The sequence below is a fragment of the Corvus hawaiiensis genome, chromosome 12 (genome assembly GCF_020740725.1).
Source record: "Corvus hawaiiensis isolate bCorHaw1 chromosome 12, bCorHaw1.pri.cur, whole genome shotgun sequence".
NCBI classification, from domain to species: domain Eukaryota; kingdom Metazoa; phylum Chordata; class Aves; order Passeriformes; family Corvidae; genus Corvus; species Corvus hawaiiensis.
In genome coordinates this window covers 6,715,007-6,731,830 of record NC_063224.1, presented here as the reverse complement: position 1 = coordinate 6,731,830, position 16,824 = coordinate 6,715,007, and the positions used below count along the sequence as shown (strand labels likewise).

At 48.4% G+C, this 16,824-nt stretch overlaps 2 protein-coding genes across 3 annotated transcripts; one reads left to right on the top strand and one right to left on the bottom strand.

Moving 5' to 3' along the window:
• Positions 1-2,686: 2,686 nt before the first annotated feature.
• CIAPIN1 (cytokine induced apoptosis inhibitor 1) lies at positions 2,687-9,794 on the bottom strand. The gene is made up of 9 exons (XM_048316487.1): positions 9,699-9,794; positions 7,565-7,747; positions 7,118-7,270; positions 6,169-6,245; positions 5,755-5,923; positions 5,472-5,545; positions 5,028-5,143; positions 4,440-4,509; positions 2,687-3,913 (listed from the first exon to the last, which is right to left on the bottom strand). The coding sequence occupies exons 2-9, from the start codon at positions 7,719-7,721 to the stop codon at positions 3,803-3,805; spliced, it is 927 nt and encodes a 308-aa protein (XP_048172444.1). The 5' UTR covers positions 7,722-7,747; positions 9,699-9,794; the 3' UTR covers positions 2,687-3,802.
• COQ9 (coenzyme Q9) lies at positions 9,759-16,772 on the top strand. Of its 2 annotated transcripts, none has more exons than XM_048316486.1 (9): positions 9,759-9,843; positions 10,586-10,757; positions 11,338-11,473; positions 11,830-11,972; positions 12,234-12,318; positions 13,472-13,576; positions 14,736-14,891; positions 15,268-15,321; positions 16,650-16,772. In XM_048316486.1, the coding sequence occupies exons 1-9, from the start codon at positions 9,786-9,788 to the stop codon at positions 16,683-16,685; spliced, it is 945 nt and encodes a 314-aa protein (XP_048172443.1). In that variant the 5' UTR covers positions 9,759-9,785; the 3' UTR covers positions 16,686-16,772. The 2 variants fall into 2 exon arrangements, with proteins under 2 accessions (XP_048172443.1, XP_048172442.1); XM_048316485.1 differs by lacking the exon at positions 9,759-9,843 and adding an exon at positions 10,190-10,268.
• Positions 16,773-16,824: the final 52 nt, after the last annotated feature.

Below are 16,824 nucleotides of genomic sequence, written 5' to 3'. Positions count from 1 at the left end.
GTAGTCTCTGCTGGTATTTCCTCTGCTGTTGGAAGAGGATGGGGGAAGAGGGGCAGCTTGAGTAGAGTTAATTTTCCTGCTGGGTTTGAAACCACCGCATAGCTCTGATGATTTAGTGTTACAGCCACAACAGATGCTCAGGTTCAGAGATGACCCCAAAAAGGTAGTCCAGATCTTCTGGATTATTCTCAGAGCATATGATCCAACTTGGGCAGATGTCTAACCATTATTTGAAGTGGTGTTTGCCCTACACAAGTGTATAAAATCCAGGAGTGTAATCAAAGAAGGGGAAGAAGCAGCTGGGGGAAAACCATGGCCAATGGCTGACACAGAATGGGATCATAGTATGGAAGCAGTGAGGAACACCTTGAGATGGTGTGGAGATGGACTTTGAGAATCCTAGGAGTGAGTAGAATGAAAACAGATCAGAGTAAAGTGGGGGAATGTCAGTAAGGGTTGACAGAGCACCCACTGGATTTCTAAGTTCAATTAGCTAAACAAATGAGAATGTATGGAGGGGCTAACCTTGAAAATTGATCATTGAGTTAGAATGATTCAATGTGGGGATTGTAGACAGGAAGAATAAGGAGGACCCTCCCACTGGGTTATAAGTTTGAGTGGACCCTCCTGCTTTTCAAACTTCTTCTGGCACCACAGTGCAGCTCAGTCCAGTCTTATTCTCAGACTTGGACAATGCTTTATGCTTAATGAATTATCCATACAAAGTTTATTATAATTTGGAGTAACTACATGGGTTAGTAATGTTCCATAGTATATGTTCAGCAAGCTATCAGTGACTTAATGAGGATCTGTCATAGGTGAGGGATCTCTCCACCTTGGATAAGGAAGGGTTCTCTTCATCTCAGGTAAGGTATTTCTAATTTTGAGAGGGCTCCCAGCCCAAGAGGAGGGTCACTGGTGTGCAGTCCAGCTGCAGTTCAGGGACAGCTCTAATTGGCCTTTTCCTGATAACGATATTGATAGAGTGAAGTAGTTGCCTGCTGGTCAATAGGACAGACAAGATAGATTTTGGTTTAGTACTAATATCCTGTAAGGTGAGAAGTGAAGTGTATCTGTCATGGGCCAGGTTCTCACACTCACCCCATCAGCTCCTCTGCCAGGCATGACATCATCAGCACCTGCATGACCAAGTTCCATTCAATGCCCCATCAATATTCCTGCCACCAGTGACATAAACACCTGCACCAGCTTGGCAGTGCTGGGGTAACTTGGACTCAAACATCTTTTTTCTGACCTAAAAGGATCCCATGATTCTCTATAGCCAGGCTAGGTGGTCCTTCAGCTGGACCAGCACAACCCTTCTCATGTGTCTATAGCATGAAATTACTTATGTTGTTATTTTAAGGAGAAAAGGGTCTTAAAAACCTTCAACTAAGAGGGACAGACTGCTCATGAATTCAAGAAGAGCTGATCCAGACACCTGAGACTTGTACTAACAGCGTTGGTAGCCAGTTATTATTTGCTGAGGGAAGGGGGCAAGTTTCAGAGGAGGCAAATACAGCTGCAGAGTTCTTCAGAATCCCACTGGTCAAAATAGAAGGCCATGAGGAAAACCACAAAGGATATGAGCAGAATGACATGCTCACTAAATCGCAAAGAGACAAAAATGGAAAGCTGAGGTACAAATCAATTTAAGATTAACAAGGGCTGCCAAAGGCTCTGCATTTGCTTAACTGCCTTAAAAAGAAGTGGAGGGGAAAATGTGGCTCATTGCTTCACCAGGGAAGAGTTATTGATCAATGAAATGGAGGAAGCTGGGACATTCATAGTGCTGCATTTGCATCCTCCTTTGTGCCCAAGGTTAATGGGGAATCAGATCTGGGATAGCTTTTTTAACAGGGAACCAGGCAAGAAGATACGAAATAGCCTTGGAGCAGCAACATGAGTAAGCAAGAGGGGAGGAAAGGCAGCCAGGGCTGCTGGAGGAAGTAGCTGAGGTAACCTCTCCCATGCAAGCAGGAAGGGTGGGGGCAGCATCTTTGCTCATTGGCTATTTTTAAAAAGGTGAAGCAGCTACTACAGCCAGAGCTGAGCCTCCAAATTTCACTTCTCAAAAAGATGCTATCACAAGCAGCTAAGCAAACGTGTGAAGATAAAGCAGTAATGCAGTAACGCTCTCCTTGCCCCAAACACCTCCATGTGGAGAGGGCCCCTTGTCCTTGTGTGCACCCAGGGCAGGTGGGTGAAACATCCCTGATGGGTTTTCCTGCCAGGAGCATGGAATGTGTCCTTGCTGCCCCTCAAGCTCTGCTGGCCATACAAAGGAAGGCTGACTCATGCAGAGAAACAAAAGTAAAACTGCTGCTTCTCCCAGTTTGGGCAAGAGGAAAGTGGAGTTCAGGGTAAGGGATGCCTTTTATCAGGGACATCATAGAGATCTGATTTTCTCCTACCGGTGAGGCTGAGAAAAGGCAATAAAACTCTCAAAGGCCATAAGTGTGCAGAGGCTTTTGCCCACTTCCTTACATCATGAGCTAGGAGCAGCAAGTTGGTTGGACAGGTGGTTTACCACACAACTGCTGTCTCCTTGGCAGCGGTTCTTGCTGATGACAGACGCAAGGACTGGGGAAGAGTGAAAGATAGGTGATGCAACCTAATATTTGAACAGTTTGAGAAATCCCTGAGAGGCCAAGAAGAAGGAGAAACACACTTAGAATACCACTCATACCAGCCTTAAAACAAAGGCTTTATTATTGGTCACTTTTATTTCAAGAACAGAGCAGCCTTTCATCCCAGCACCCTCCATGAGTTTAGTAACTCAGGTAGCACACAATAAGCAGTCACATCCTGTAGAGCAAGAGCCCCAAACAAAACAATCCCCACTGAGACACTGGATGTGGGCTTTCCTCCTCCCCCTCCCTGGGTGAGAAGCAAGCCCGGCACAAAATGTGAACAGCACCCTCATCCCACACCTGCAGGATGCTTCCCTAGCAGTAACTACACAAATAAATAGTATCTCACAGAGAGGGAGCAGATGGCGACCAAAGATCATCTAGAGATTAAGTTATTGCTATGTTCTTAAGTATTTGACACTGCAGGTAACTCACTTGGGTGACCACCAAGAGAGGTGACAGTCTCAGATTGCCCTTGTGTTATCAGTTTAGTTTCATCAGCTCCCTGCCTTAAAGGCAGGAGTTCTTGGTGGGACTGAAACTTTGTCATTTTGCTGGAAACAGCTGGGGGTAGGGGACTCCCAAAACACCTGGAAATTGATCATGCCTGCCAGCCTTTCCTAAGAAGATCATGCACACTGCTAAGAGTACATACTGCTAAGTGTACATACTGCTCAAGCTCCTGACTTGCCACAGGAGCTGCTGAGCCATCTCCACATGATAAGGGGCTGCAGGTTCAAATTTCAAAGAGAGCAGGAGCCCACTCATGCCGGGGGCTGAGCCAGAGCTGCTGATTCACCAGGGAAAATCAGGACTAATTAGAGCTGTAGGACACGGGCATGGGAAATGCCACAGGCACACAAGGACAACCTGACACGTGACTGTACTTCCCTCTACTGGTGGGACACGCTGTGACAGCCAGCGTCCAGGATCAAGTCAGGTCAGCCAAAACAAGGTGTAACATGAAGTCTAATACATGACTTGTCACCAGAGGATCAGGTAGCCCAAGGCTGATGGCAAGCGGTGAGCTCACAGCAGTGTCAGTGCCCGCAGTGTCCCTCCACACATGGAGTATTAGCTGGAGAGCATGAGTTTGAGAGGATGAGGACTGCAGGAAGAACCTCAGAGTGACAGAAAAGCAGCAGAGTCCTTGGCAGGACATGTCTTTGTTAGGCATCGTGCAGCTGGTTCTCTTGCAGGAGAATCTTCTCTCCAGGCTTGAAGGCAGGCATCCCCAGGTAAGGGCAGCTGGCACAGCGGAATGCATCCCCCAGGTAGCACTGGCAAGGGAAAGAGAAGCACTGTCTGTTATCAGGTGCCACTTTCAGGTTTCTTCCCATGACATGGTTTCTCCAGCTCAAGAGATGTCTCATGCTCCTCAGCATGTAAGAGCACAGAAACTGCTTCCCTTCTACCCCCTTCTCAACACATCTGGTTAGTGCGGATGGCAGAGCTGTGCAGGCATTGGGCTCACACAGAAATGTCTCCACCCCACCCGGTGTGCCCAGGCTGGGGGAGTCCCCTGAGCTCCCCAAAGGCAGCCCTCCTTGAGCAGATCCCTGGTTAGCTTCTGAGCAGGGGTAAAAGGCTCACTGCTCACTCTGACTCCCCTAGGGAGACAGAAAAGACAGCATGTGCTGGTACAGAGCACGTGAGCACAGGGCAAAGGCTGGAGCTCTGCAGAAGCTGCAGAGGCAGTGTGTGGAAGCAGTGATCCAGCTCAGACAGCAGTTACTAGGGAATGCAATTCTTACACAGAGATCATATACTGCAAACCACAGTACAGAGACAAAAATTACTAATTACATTTCCACAGGCAGATTTGGGCTGTGAGCTCTTCTTCTCCTGTTCCAGTTCTTCAGCCAGGCCACATGTGCTGGAGAAAAACAAAGAAGTCACCTCCATCATTCTGCTTAAAGGTCATGAGTCATCAACACTTGTGCCAGCCCTACTCACGTGCAACAGCCCTCACAGCTGACTCTGGGACTCACGCTCCTCACTTTGTTCTTCAGCACCATCGTTTGTATAGCAAGTGTTGAAACACTCCTCAAGTTAAAACTGAGTGGGAAATGACACTACAGCACTCGCTACTTGTGCTGTTTCTCCTTGGAATGTGAGAAACCAGGGTTTTAGGCAAGCTGCACAAGCTATGCAGCCACCTCCAGCATGGCTGTTGATAATACACACCATTGTGATAATTTGTAGCAGTCACAGGCCAATTCTCATTGTATTTGTGTTTACATTCCAATAACTAAGATAAGAAAGGACATGAACCAAGAGAATAAGGCTCTGAAGAACAGCAAATTGCCTACAATCATTTTTAAATCCCTCCAACTCTTAAGAGTTTAATGCTCCAGTTGAAAGGTTCACCGATACATCAATTCCAGCACTGACCAGTTCTTGCAGGCTTTCTTTTTGCCCGTTTCTTTGCAGGATGGAGCTCTGAGGGATGATGGATCTGGCTTTTTCAAATCTTCTGAATCCAACAGCTCATCAGAGTCCAAAAGATCCTGAAAACACACCATGGGAAACAAAATGCAGGAAATGGACTTTTCAGTAGGGAATGACACTGCTAAGTTACGTTCGAAGACATGGTGCTATCTGTACACAGGCATTAAAGTGCTGCAGCTGTGCCCTCTTATCCCTGCCTCCTCTCTGCCCTCACCACACCACTGAGCTCTCCAGACCCCGTGAAGGAGATGAGCTATTTTGTCTTAGGGAGATTTTTCTACCTCTGAAGTTGTAAAGCTTCCTAACAGGCATGACTGAAAGTATTTAGAATAGGAAAGAATGGGGAGAGAGAAAGAATAGCAAAGCCTCACAAAAAAAACCACTTACCATCTCTTCATCATTCATATCATTGGCAGACAGTGTCCACAGCTTGGCAGCAGCTGGGTCCACAGAGGGTTTTCCTGGAGTCAAAACAAAGGAAGAAACAGCAGTTATTGCAGCTTTTACCCCATCTACTCCCAACAAATAAAGAGTTCAAGCAATTTTGGAAAGCCCTACTTCATAGGTTTTTACTGTAGCACTCTCTGCTTGGGAACTGTCTCCCTGTTCCAAGTGATGCCTGTCACTGAGAGCCAGGAAATCCAGATATTCAGCATGCTCCACTCCTTACCTGAAGGACCAGGTGTCTTGGCAAAGGACAGTTTGAGCTGACTTGAGGATCCCACTTCGAAATTGGGCTTCCTGCCTTCTATCTGAACAATGAGAAGGTCATTGCCTTGGTAACCCAGATGTTCTCTGACAGACTGGACCTCCTCTGGGCTCAGCACTTCCTTTTGCAGCTGCAAAGTAAGATTTTAAGTTAACCTCATGCAGAACCCCTTCTTTTAGCACCAAGCCCAGCATTCCAGTGAACAGATAGTCAGTACTTCCAATCCTGAAGAAAAACACCACGCTGACAATAACTAAAGTTTGTGCCAGGCAGTGGCCATTTACAGCAAACCAGGGTAGCTAAAAACTTCATCTCCCAGCAAATCCCCAAGCAACTGCCCGAAGGCATTTCTGGAAATGGTGAACACATGCTTACCTCCTTCACTTCCACCAACCCAGAGAGAGTCAGAGTTGTGAGGAGCTTGGCTGCTGTCTTGATTTTGCCATTGCTTCCTGCAAGACACAAAAGCAGAGAGTAGGAGGAGGCAAGAACAAGAATACAGCTCACTGAGAAACCTGGAAGAGCAAGAACTTTAGAGGGAAGTTCTTGAGCCAAACCTCTGCACTAAAATTGGGCTCTTTCTGCTTGACAGCAGGAACAAAGCAGAAAAAGCAGCAGCAGCTTGTTCATTAAAATAACAGCGTGGGGTCACAAACCCATTCTAGCTCCAAGTATGTTCTATATATGCCAAAACTTTTCTCAACCCAATCAATACCCATTGAAATAAGATAAAAAACCCAGCCTCAAACCCCAAACAAACTCACTCCCAAACATTTTTACTTATTAAAGAAAACTACTCATAAAGTTTTCAAAACATGGACTCCTAAATGAACACATTACATTAAGAAATCATCTTGTGTTCACCTTCTCATGGCTCCTCTAGCTGTACCATGGCAGGCGCTCTGGCTTTTCTCTTAAACCCCAGTCCAACCACTTTTAACCTTTTCTGGATAACTATTTCTCAACTGGCTTCTGGGGCACTCTCTTCAGCACCTGTTACCTGTTTTTAAAACCACTTTGGAAGCTCCTCAGAAACACAACATCTACAACTACTTAACATTGCACCCTGAGGAGAAAACAGTGATCACTGAAGCTTTTCAGTGTAGTTTAGGAACAAGCCTATCCAGCATTTTTGATAGAAGCAGAGTGACTGCAAACATCTCTGATGGATACCAGCTTAAGCACAGGATAAAAACCTCGTGATTTGGGTTAGTGTATCAGGAGAATGAAAATCTCTGAACATCAGTTGGGGTTCCTGTCCTTTCTATTTCAGCCTAATCCTCACGAGAAATGCTATGTTGCCGTGGAAGCAAGATTCTCTCACCTGATTCTGTAACCACTGGTTCTTTCAGGAGGACACGGCCCCCTGGCTTAAGTATCCGAGCTACTTCTGCCAGGAGCTCCACACTGTGCTGTGCTGTACTGCCTGGTACCATGCCCGAGAGGATTACATCAAAACTGGACTCCCTGTGAGCCGCTGAGAAGAAAGAGGAAGATGGTACAATTTTACACATGTACACATACAGCTTAATACACCAGTTCCACCTCCCTCAGCCCTCATGCTTGTGTGCAACAGCAACAACTGACTAAAGACACCAAGCATAGAAGCACGGCCAGGGTGCATCACTTCCCCTGCTGGATTGCCCAGGGTAAGAGCCAGCAGCAGGTGATGTTCTGAGTGCTGACTCCCAAAGCAGGAAGGTGTTGGCTCACACAGCAGCAGAACCCTTACCCTGTTAAGGAAACAGTGAAAAATTAAGCTCATTCTTACACTGAGGCAGCTGGTTAACGTTTTCCACAGAGACACGATTATCAGCTCCCACCAGCACCTGGACTTTATCCACCAAATCCTTGAGGCCTTCGACCGGCGAGGAGCTGTCCCAGACGATGGCCACACGCTGGCCTGGAGTGACTCCATACTCCCCCATTTCAGCAGCAGCAAACCTGGCAGTGGTTGGGAGAGGAACAGGGCGGGAGAGGGAGAGGAAGGATAAGTGCTGAGCACAGCACAAACCTCTGTGCACTGTGATGTAATCGGTTGAGGTGTTTTTTAATAAATGGGGATAATTTTCTGGAGGCAGGCAGCACAAAGTTCCCACAAGCTGTGCGTTAAAAGGACATGAAGAAAGAGCTACACTTCAGGCCATAACTCAGTTTCTCTCCCGTTCAGGCACTAGTTTTGCTGGAAGACTGCATGCTGTGCTTTAAAGAAACCAAAAAACAACAAAAAACTCACCTGCTTTCCTTAAAAATCTGAATAAGACAGCATTTCTGAATTTCCTGAGCAGTGACAGCTATTTGAATATAAACACTGCCTTGTCTCTCCTACTCCAAACACAACCTAGCAGAGTTTGCTTACGCAGTACAACAGAAGAAAAAAGTAACTTTCAGCATTCCAGCATTCCAGATTGAGGCTCTTCCCACCGTTATGATTGGTTGCACAGGGTGAGCAAATTACACGGAGGGAGGAGCAGAACAGAACCTTCAGTGACAGTTTTGAGAAAGCTGTCTCCACTGATACTTTATATGAGATTGTATTCTTTGTATGGCAATAGTATCCCATCATCACCAGTTCTCACAGCAGCACCAGCTACTGAACCAGATGACCTCTCCTCTTTCCTCTATCCAACATAAACCTATTTTCTTCATAATTTAACACAACCACAGAGAACAGAGAGCACTGGTGACCAGAACAGTTGCCCAGCATGTCTTCAATTAGCTGCACACCACACACCTACTTCAGGAGAGACAGCTGTAAGCAAGGTCTTTACCAGGAATCACTACATCACACATCCTGGGTAATGCCTTATTGCCACAACGCTGTCACTGAAGCACAGCTCGTGGATATGCTGTAGCAAATTTAACTGCAGTCAGGTGGGGAGTGGATTTTGACCTACAGTTCCTCTGGCTCTGGGTGCTGTGGACTCCCCCTCTCTCCTGGAAACTGCAAACAAATTCAGAATGGGGCACTCTGTGCCTTTTCTCAGCTACTCAGGTAGGAATTCACACTAAAACAACCACAATGCCAACCAGGTGGGGAATGTACACCTCGAATGTACACCGCAGGTTGTAACATCTCACAGCTGGTTTTGCATGTGTGACACAAGCTAAGCAGCTACAGCAGACAGTAACACTCATGAACACACATATTAATCCCATTAAAAAGTCACCTTTCCCAAGAAGAAAGCTGAAAATATCAAGAGATACTTAAGCTGTTAGGCTAAGGTGGGAAAGATAAACCCGAAGTGACACCTTCCTCTCTGAACAGCAGGCTGTGACCTTTCAAGATCAGTCAGAGCCCAACCTGCACCAACAGCACCACCACCTTCAGTGCCCTGAGATGCGGGGAGGAGGCCGAGGATGCCGGGTGGGTGGTGTGAGGAGGGGCCCTTATCTCCGTGTCGCACACATTTAACAGTTCCTGAGGAACAGGGAAAGGAAAGGGACTAAACAATACCGCAGGTTCCGCTTCAGCGGATCAGAAACCTGCTGTGTTGGAACGGGATGATCGTGACGGTCCCTTCCAACCCAAACCATTCCAGGGTTCTGCAGCACGTCAGGGCTGTAAACTGCAGCCTCCTGACGCAGCACAGCCAGCTTCCAGCGGCCGGGAATGCTCCGGCTTCCAGCGGCCGGGACGCGGCGCAAGGCTGCGGGCCCTACAGCAGGTGCGCATTTTAAGCACATGGAGAACAGGCGAAATTAAACCTCTCGGTCGCCGAGCAGGGACGGTTTGGAGGGAGCAAGGACAGGACACGTAGGGGAATTTCGTGAAGGAATTAAACACACACACACACACAGTCCGTCCCCCGCCCCCCCACACCGCTTCAGGCGAGGTCTGAGAAAAGATTTTTAAGGGGAAAAAAGGGGGACCGCCGTCCCCGTCCGCCGCGCTCCCCGCTCACCTCCCTCGCTCGGCCCGCTCGGCTCCGCTCGCCCGTCCCGGTCTGACGCCGTCACCGCGACGTCATCGCGCTCTGCCCGCTTCCAAGATGGCGGCGGCGGGCGGGCTGCGGCGCGCGGGCTGGCGGCTGTGGCGGGGCCGCGCGGGTGAGGGGCGGGGGGCGCGCCGGGGGCGCGGGGCGGGGAGGGGAGGGGAGGGGGGGGGGCGCGCGCGCTCCCGTGCGCGCTCCCGTGCGCGCCCCCGTGCGCGCGCCCCGATGATCGGGGCGGGGCGGGGCGGGGCGGGGTAAGGTGAGGTGAAGGGCACGAGGGCTGTGAGGGAACCGCGGCGGGCGCCGAGCGCGTGGGTTTGAAGGAGAGGTTGCTGGGTGGTGTTTTTCTTTAAAAGCGTCGGCCGTGAAACGAAATTTGTTAAAAAAAAAAACAAACAAACCAACGAACCCAAAAACCAGCGGCTAAATTAAAAGTTCCCCCCAGAGTGTCGTTGAGTAATCGGTCAGTGATTACCATGTGGTGTCTGTCACGGCTGTTCGGCTCCCGAGTAGGACTTGCCTCTTGGCCCCTGCTCGGAGGTCAGTGCCTTCCACCTAACCCCTTAATCAGGGCTAAAAAGGGGACAGGGCATGTTTGGGTGCCTGGTTTCCAGTCCAAGATTGGGAAACTATTTGCAATACCTGCCATTTTCACTGTTCTTTCCCTCACAAAACATTTTTGCTTTATTTTTTTTCACATAGACATGAGCTCAGCTGACACTGGCACTAATCAGAAGCGTAAAAAAAGGCTCTACGAATTTCTGTTCTTGTCAGCTGTGTTCACCACAACTCTCCACCTGAATTTTCTGTGTGTCCTGGTGTGGGAAGGAGATGCTGACTCTTGGTTTCCCTTGCAGTGGTCAGGTGCCAGCACTACCCACCACTCCGTGCTCTCCAGGCCTCGGCTACGCTGAGGAGAGCATCCGACGAGCACAGGAAGGAGCCATTGACATCTTCCTCTCAGCAGCGCTTTGATTCGCCTCCAGCTGGGCACCAGCCTGAAGAGGAACCCCAGGGCCCTCGCCCCAGGTAACTCACCAGCTCCTTCTGGCACTGTCCCACGGGCAGAGGGATTGGAGGGCTTTTGCTTTCCTGAAACTCGCATCTGAAACTTGAAGACAACAAGATCCAGAGTTAAGGAGCCCCAGACTGTAGCAGCTAGAGAGCTGGTTTGCTGTGACAGTGCAAATTCCACCATGGAAACAGTATGGCACTTGCTTTCAAGAGGGAAGCTTTCTTGTCTGCAAAGGGTATGTCTTTGCTTCTGGATTTTTGTGTAAATCTAAAAAAATAGGGACAATATGTTGTCCGTATGCCCGTGTTAGAAAAGGTTGTAGTTTAGTTTTCTGTAAAGGAGGGGGAATGTGGGGCTGATTGGTCTCTGTGTAGGCATCTGCATTGAGCCCTCCTTCCCTTATTTTTCTCTTCTCTCACAGCAAAGGTGTGTTAAGAATCGTTTTTCTGGACAGGGAAGGATTTTACTGGAGGAGGCCAGATTTATACTAAGCATGTCTCAAAATGTGCCTGGTGTCAGTGAGTGAGTGGCAGAGTCCAGAGTTCTGATGTTTGGTGGTGACATTCCCCTCACTGTAACAATACCTTCTCATAGTTACACTGGCCAGGGCGGCCAGGAGTCTGAGGACTATGAGAGCGAGGAGCAGCTGCAGCATCGAATCCTCACAGCGGCGCTGGAGTTTGTGCCTGAACATGGCTGGACTGCAGAGGCCATTGCAGAGGGAGCCAAGGTATGTGGGGAGAGAAGCAACAAACCAGTTGAAAACTGGATGGAGCTGAAGTGCAGAGACAGCCAGGCCTGCATGCTTCCCCCACATACTCTTGGGCGATGCACCTAAGTCAGCAAATGCTACTGGGCCGGAATGAAACCCAGCTGCTACAGATAACCCCCTCAGAGTTAGACTAAGGCATGAGGTAGAGTAGTGATCCTAAAGAGAGGAAAACACGTACAGGAAGTGCTTTTTAATGCAGCGTTGTTTTGTTTAAATTCACATAATGTCTTCCACAAAATTAATGAAACTTTTTCTAGCTGGATCCCTCTTAGCAGTGTCTGACCTGGTCTGTGCTTCTCTCTTCTTCCCTACAGACCCTGGGCCTCTCTGTTGCTGCAGCAGGGATGTTTCACAGTGATGGCAGTGAACTGATCCTGCACTTCGTGTCTGAGTGCAACACCAAATTGTCCAAGCTGCTGGAGAAAGAGCAGAAACTAGTGCAACTGGGTGAAGCAGAGTGAGTACTAGGTGTGAACAAATGTCTTCCTTTGCAGATTTTGGGAACTGCGTAGACAGAGAGGCCACCTGGGACACAGATAAGTTAAAAGTGTAGTCTACCCAAATAAAGCCATTTTCCCAGATACAGACTAGAACCAAAGGCATGAAGGATATATAACACTTTGCTTATCTAATGCTAAGCCAGGTGGAGATTGATCTTTCAAGATCAGAATTGAATTTAACTTGGATGTGCTTCCTAATTATTTTTTTCCTTACCCAGGAAGAAGCCTATAGATGAATTCTTGAGGCATGCTGTGGAAGCCAGACTGAGGATGCTGATTCCATATATTGAGAAATGGCCCCAGGTATAAAAGTAATACCAACATTGTCTCCTTTGCGTGTGTGTATTTTAAACACCCTGTGACTTTCAACATAGTCTCTCCACCAGATTAGTTCAAGGTTGTAAATGAAGCCCTGGCTGGTTCAAATGATTAGTAACCTTCAAGAGGAGAGCAACCTTGGAAGGAGGCAGTTAAAGGTGACCTTAGAGCAACTATTTCTCGCAGTTCTGGAAAGGCAAAGCTCTCTGTTGTTCACTCCACCCATCTGGCATCCCCAGGGTATAACCTGTGTCTCTGCTCAGTCCTATTTGCAGTGTCACTGCAAGTCAGGCTCTGTGCAGCGTTGCTGTGGCTGCACTGGGATCACCTGACACCTGGAAATGCAGAACTGCTTTGCTGCAGGAAACTGTCATTGACTGACAAAACCCTGGCAGCCTGAGGGTAGAGCTGTGAACTGAGAGGGCTCCATGCTTCAAAATACAGATTTAACTCTCAAGCCGTTCTTCCCAGCGTGGGAAAGGAATTGAATTGTGGCCACAGTGACAAGCAAAGAGTTCCTAATCTTGGGCTGCAAAGATTGCTGTGAGGTCAGCCTCTGTCCAGAACCACTGCTGGCCTCTGGGCAGCTGAATCCAGCACCCCATGCACAGAGAGAGAGTACAGGCTTCATGTTGTTCTTCCAGATTAGCATAATTTACCTTGTGAAGGATGTGGGTGGTTTGTGTCTCTCCTGGCATTGTGTGATTATGTTCAAAGGCTGCAGGATCCCAGCAGGGCCATTATGGCTGGTGCTGTTCTGCCCTTGGTTGCCACTCTTGAGTTCAAAGTCAAATGCAGAGAAATGAGAGATGTGACTCCCTACCCACAAGGGCACAGCACAGGATGAGTCAGCTCAGCCTCAGATGTTTCCATGCCAGAGAGGCACAGGGATGTCTGAACTGAGCAGGGATCTTTTGGCTCCAGTACAGGGTGAGGCCTGAACTTGCCAGCCACACTGTGTGTTCCCTGCACATCCTGTTGCTTGTAAGGACTGCAAAGAGCTGGGAGGACTTGTCACTGGGAGCTGGAGGCAAGTCAGCAGCAACAGGGAAAACATAACAGAGCAGAGCACTGTTGGTCTGCTTAAATTGCATCCTTCTCTCTTGGGCTTCCATTTCTGTGTGTGTTTCCTTTGCAGGCCCTGAGTGTCCTGTTACTCCCACGTAACATCCCTTCGAGCCTCAACCTCCTCACCTGCATGATCGATGATATCTGGCACTATGCTGGGGACCAGTCCACAGATGTGAGTCCTTGTGCTTTGGGGACAAGCTGGTTCTACCCCTCAGCAAAATCATGGGTTCAAGTAGGAGTGGGGTTGAGTCCCTCTGCAAATGGCTCCTTTGTTGAGTGAAGAAGACATTGCAGAGGGACCCAAGGGTCTTTATAAACTACAGTCTAATTTCTTAAGAGCCACTGAGAATAAATGCAAATTACTGCCAATGGGATTAGTGCAAATTAAAAGGACCTACTTTCCTAGGCTCTTAAGTGCTCTTTTTTGTTTTTGAAGATACAGACAAAGTTGTTGCGATTTTGAGACTAAGAAGTTGATCCTGTTTTCAGTGAGTGAGCAGTGGGTCTGTCAAACAGCTCTCTTCCACCAGCAGTAGCATTTACAGACTTGACTTGAAAACCTTTAAAGAACCTACCTAAAAATACCAGTAGCTTATTAAAGCTTTCATCTTTCTGGCAGGAAATAAAAGAAAATTATAACCTTAATTATAGCAATTAATAAATTACTTTAATTCTTATAGATGTAGGGAGAGATGGAAAAAGCTAAATGAACCATTTTAACAAACTACTTTAATAAACTTCTTTTATCTGTGTATAAAAGAGAAGCTACTGCAGTGAAAAATAAATAAGATGGCCGAAAAATTAAAGGAATAAACCAGAAGACAACTGAAAGAACACAATTGCTTCAGGAACTGAAAGTCCCTTATGTGTTATGCAAGTCAAATCAACATGTTGGAGCTAGTGTCTGCAGTGAGCTGTTCCTAAAGTCTCACTGATGCAGGGATTAGAAGAGGTTCTAATGTTGGTGTTTTGTTTGCACCTTCTGACTGGTTACATGAGTTTTCCGGGCAAGCCATGATGCTGAGCCTGCTCCCTCTTTCCCAGTAAAGGGATTTAAAGTCCTCACAGCAGGTCCCTTTTCCCAACACCAGGAGCCAGGCAGAGTATTCTCATGCCTCAGAGACTCCTTCACGTGGGTTTTTAGGAGCACAAAGAGAACAGAAAGAGTTTTGTCACAGGCCCTGAGAGATCCAGCTGCCTATGGCAACTTCGCCTGTATGGGGAAGGAACGTGCTGTGGGTGTGTGATTTTCCCTTGCTGTTCTCTGATAGCTGCACTCTTGATGTGCATTCAGATCACAGCTTTGTCTCTGTCCTCCTGTGCCCCTGCAGTTTAACTGGTACACTCGCCGGGCTGTGCTCACTGGCATCTACAACACCACTGAGCTGGTGATGATGCAGGACTCGTCCCCTGACTTCGAGGATACTTGGCGCTTCCTGGAAAACAGAGTAGCTGATGCCATGACCATGAGCAATACTGCCAGTCAGGTAACCTTAGGGACAAGTGTGCATGCAGCAAATCCCTTCTCCCCAAGGATATATGCGGGCACACCTGGCTTTTCCATCCTGCAGATCCCACATCTGCTGAGAGACACCCTTGTTGCTGTCAGTTCACAATCAATAAACTATTATGTGTTTTTTAGTAAAATGACATGTAGCTGCCCTCTTTGTCAGACTGTCCCAATGGTTAGGAGACATCCCAGGAAACCCCTTCCATGTGTCCTATCTGTGGCTGTGACTTGTCTGTGGTGCTGTCAGCACCTTTCTGTAGCAAATACGTTTGTTGTCCGTTCCATCTGTGTGTTTGGGGGCCACAAGTGCAACTGCAGGAAGCAAAAGGTCGTGTTCTCCCTGTGTCTCCCAGGTACAATCCACTGGAGAAGCCGTTGTCCAGGGTCTGATGGGAGCTGCAGTTACTGTAAGTAATGCTGAAACCAGCTGGGCTGTGAGAGCAGAATTGCTTCTGAATGTCATCATGTGTTTTCCTCCCAAATCTAGAGGACAACACGGAAAAACAATCGTCTTTCATAACTTAGATTTACTTAAGGGTGATTTCCTGGGTAGTTTGGCGTTAGTTCACTGTTTTGTGGTGAAATAACTTGTAATAGATCATAAGGAAAATACGTCAGAAGCTGCAGGGTGAGCTTTAGGGATGAGAGAGGTGACCAGAATAAATACAACTGTCCTCCCTTGCTTGTCACAAGATCTCTCCCTCTGCCAGGCCCTGTGCTGGAAATCTTGACAGAGGGTCAGTGGCCCCATGGATACTTGGGAGGTGGCACCTGTCCCTGAGCCAGCAGGGTGACTTCCTCAGGCTGTTTCATTTGACCCCAGTGCCCTTCCAAGAATTCATTCACTTCTTGGTAGTGTCCTGGACTGCTTTCTGTCCATGCAGAGGGAACTGCACTTCCTCTGGGAAATAGCTCTTTGTGTACCCAGGAGTGACTTTTGACGGGCTTCAGGGCCTTGCTGTGATTCTATTTTCGGACAACTCCCATCGCATTTAGCAACAAAGTGATTTCCTTGTTACCAGAAATACATTTACCTTGTATCAGGACAAGACAAACAGGCTGGAACATAAATTAGAAATTATTTTTACTGATGAAGCACTTCTCAATAATTTCTCCCACCTCCTTCCCCCTGCAGTTATGGTGAAATTTAGTGTCTCTCCTCTTTCATACCTGCATATGCCAAAAGGATCCTCCACTAGAGAAATCCCGGGCTCTGTTTTACATCCACACGGTGCTCTCGGGTCTGGGATATCTCCCATTGCCGAGGTTTGGTCTGTCCCTGCAGCAGATCCACTGCACAGATAAACGGGAGGAACTGGATGGACTCTGAAGCGGGCTGGGTTGTAGTCAGATGGCTTTAGGGCAGAATCATCCCAATACATAACTATTAGGGGAACACATCCCGAACCTCCCACGTCCAGGGTGTCCCGAGGGTAGCACTGTCCAGGCGTGCTGTGTTCTGCAGGTCTCTGCAAAATGAATGAGTGAGCGTAAATTCACTGCCGAGGTCTGCATGGCCGCAGAAATAAACCCAAGCTGAAACCTACTGACCGGGAGTGCAGGTTCCGGTCAGAGGGGTGGCCGGAGGTGGATCCAGTTTGATCCTTGCCTGTCCCCAGACCACAGTGATGCCTCTCGCCCCCCGCATCACTGCTCGCAGCACAGGGGCCTCCCCTCGGCACCTGCTCCCGCCCCGGGACAGCGGCACTAAACCCCGTTCTCCCTGTGCCCACAGATCAAGAACCTGGCGGGGCTGAACCAGCGCCGGTGAGGCGGCGGCGGTGGCGATGGCGGTGGCGAGCACCGGAGGAGCCGCGCCCGGCCCTTCCCCGGCACCAATAAAGTCGTACTCAGCCTGGCACGGACTCTTTTTGCGGGCGCACCGGGGCCGGGGGGAGCGGGGTGGGGAC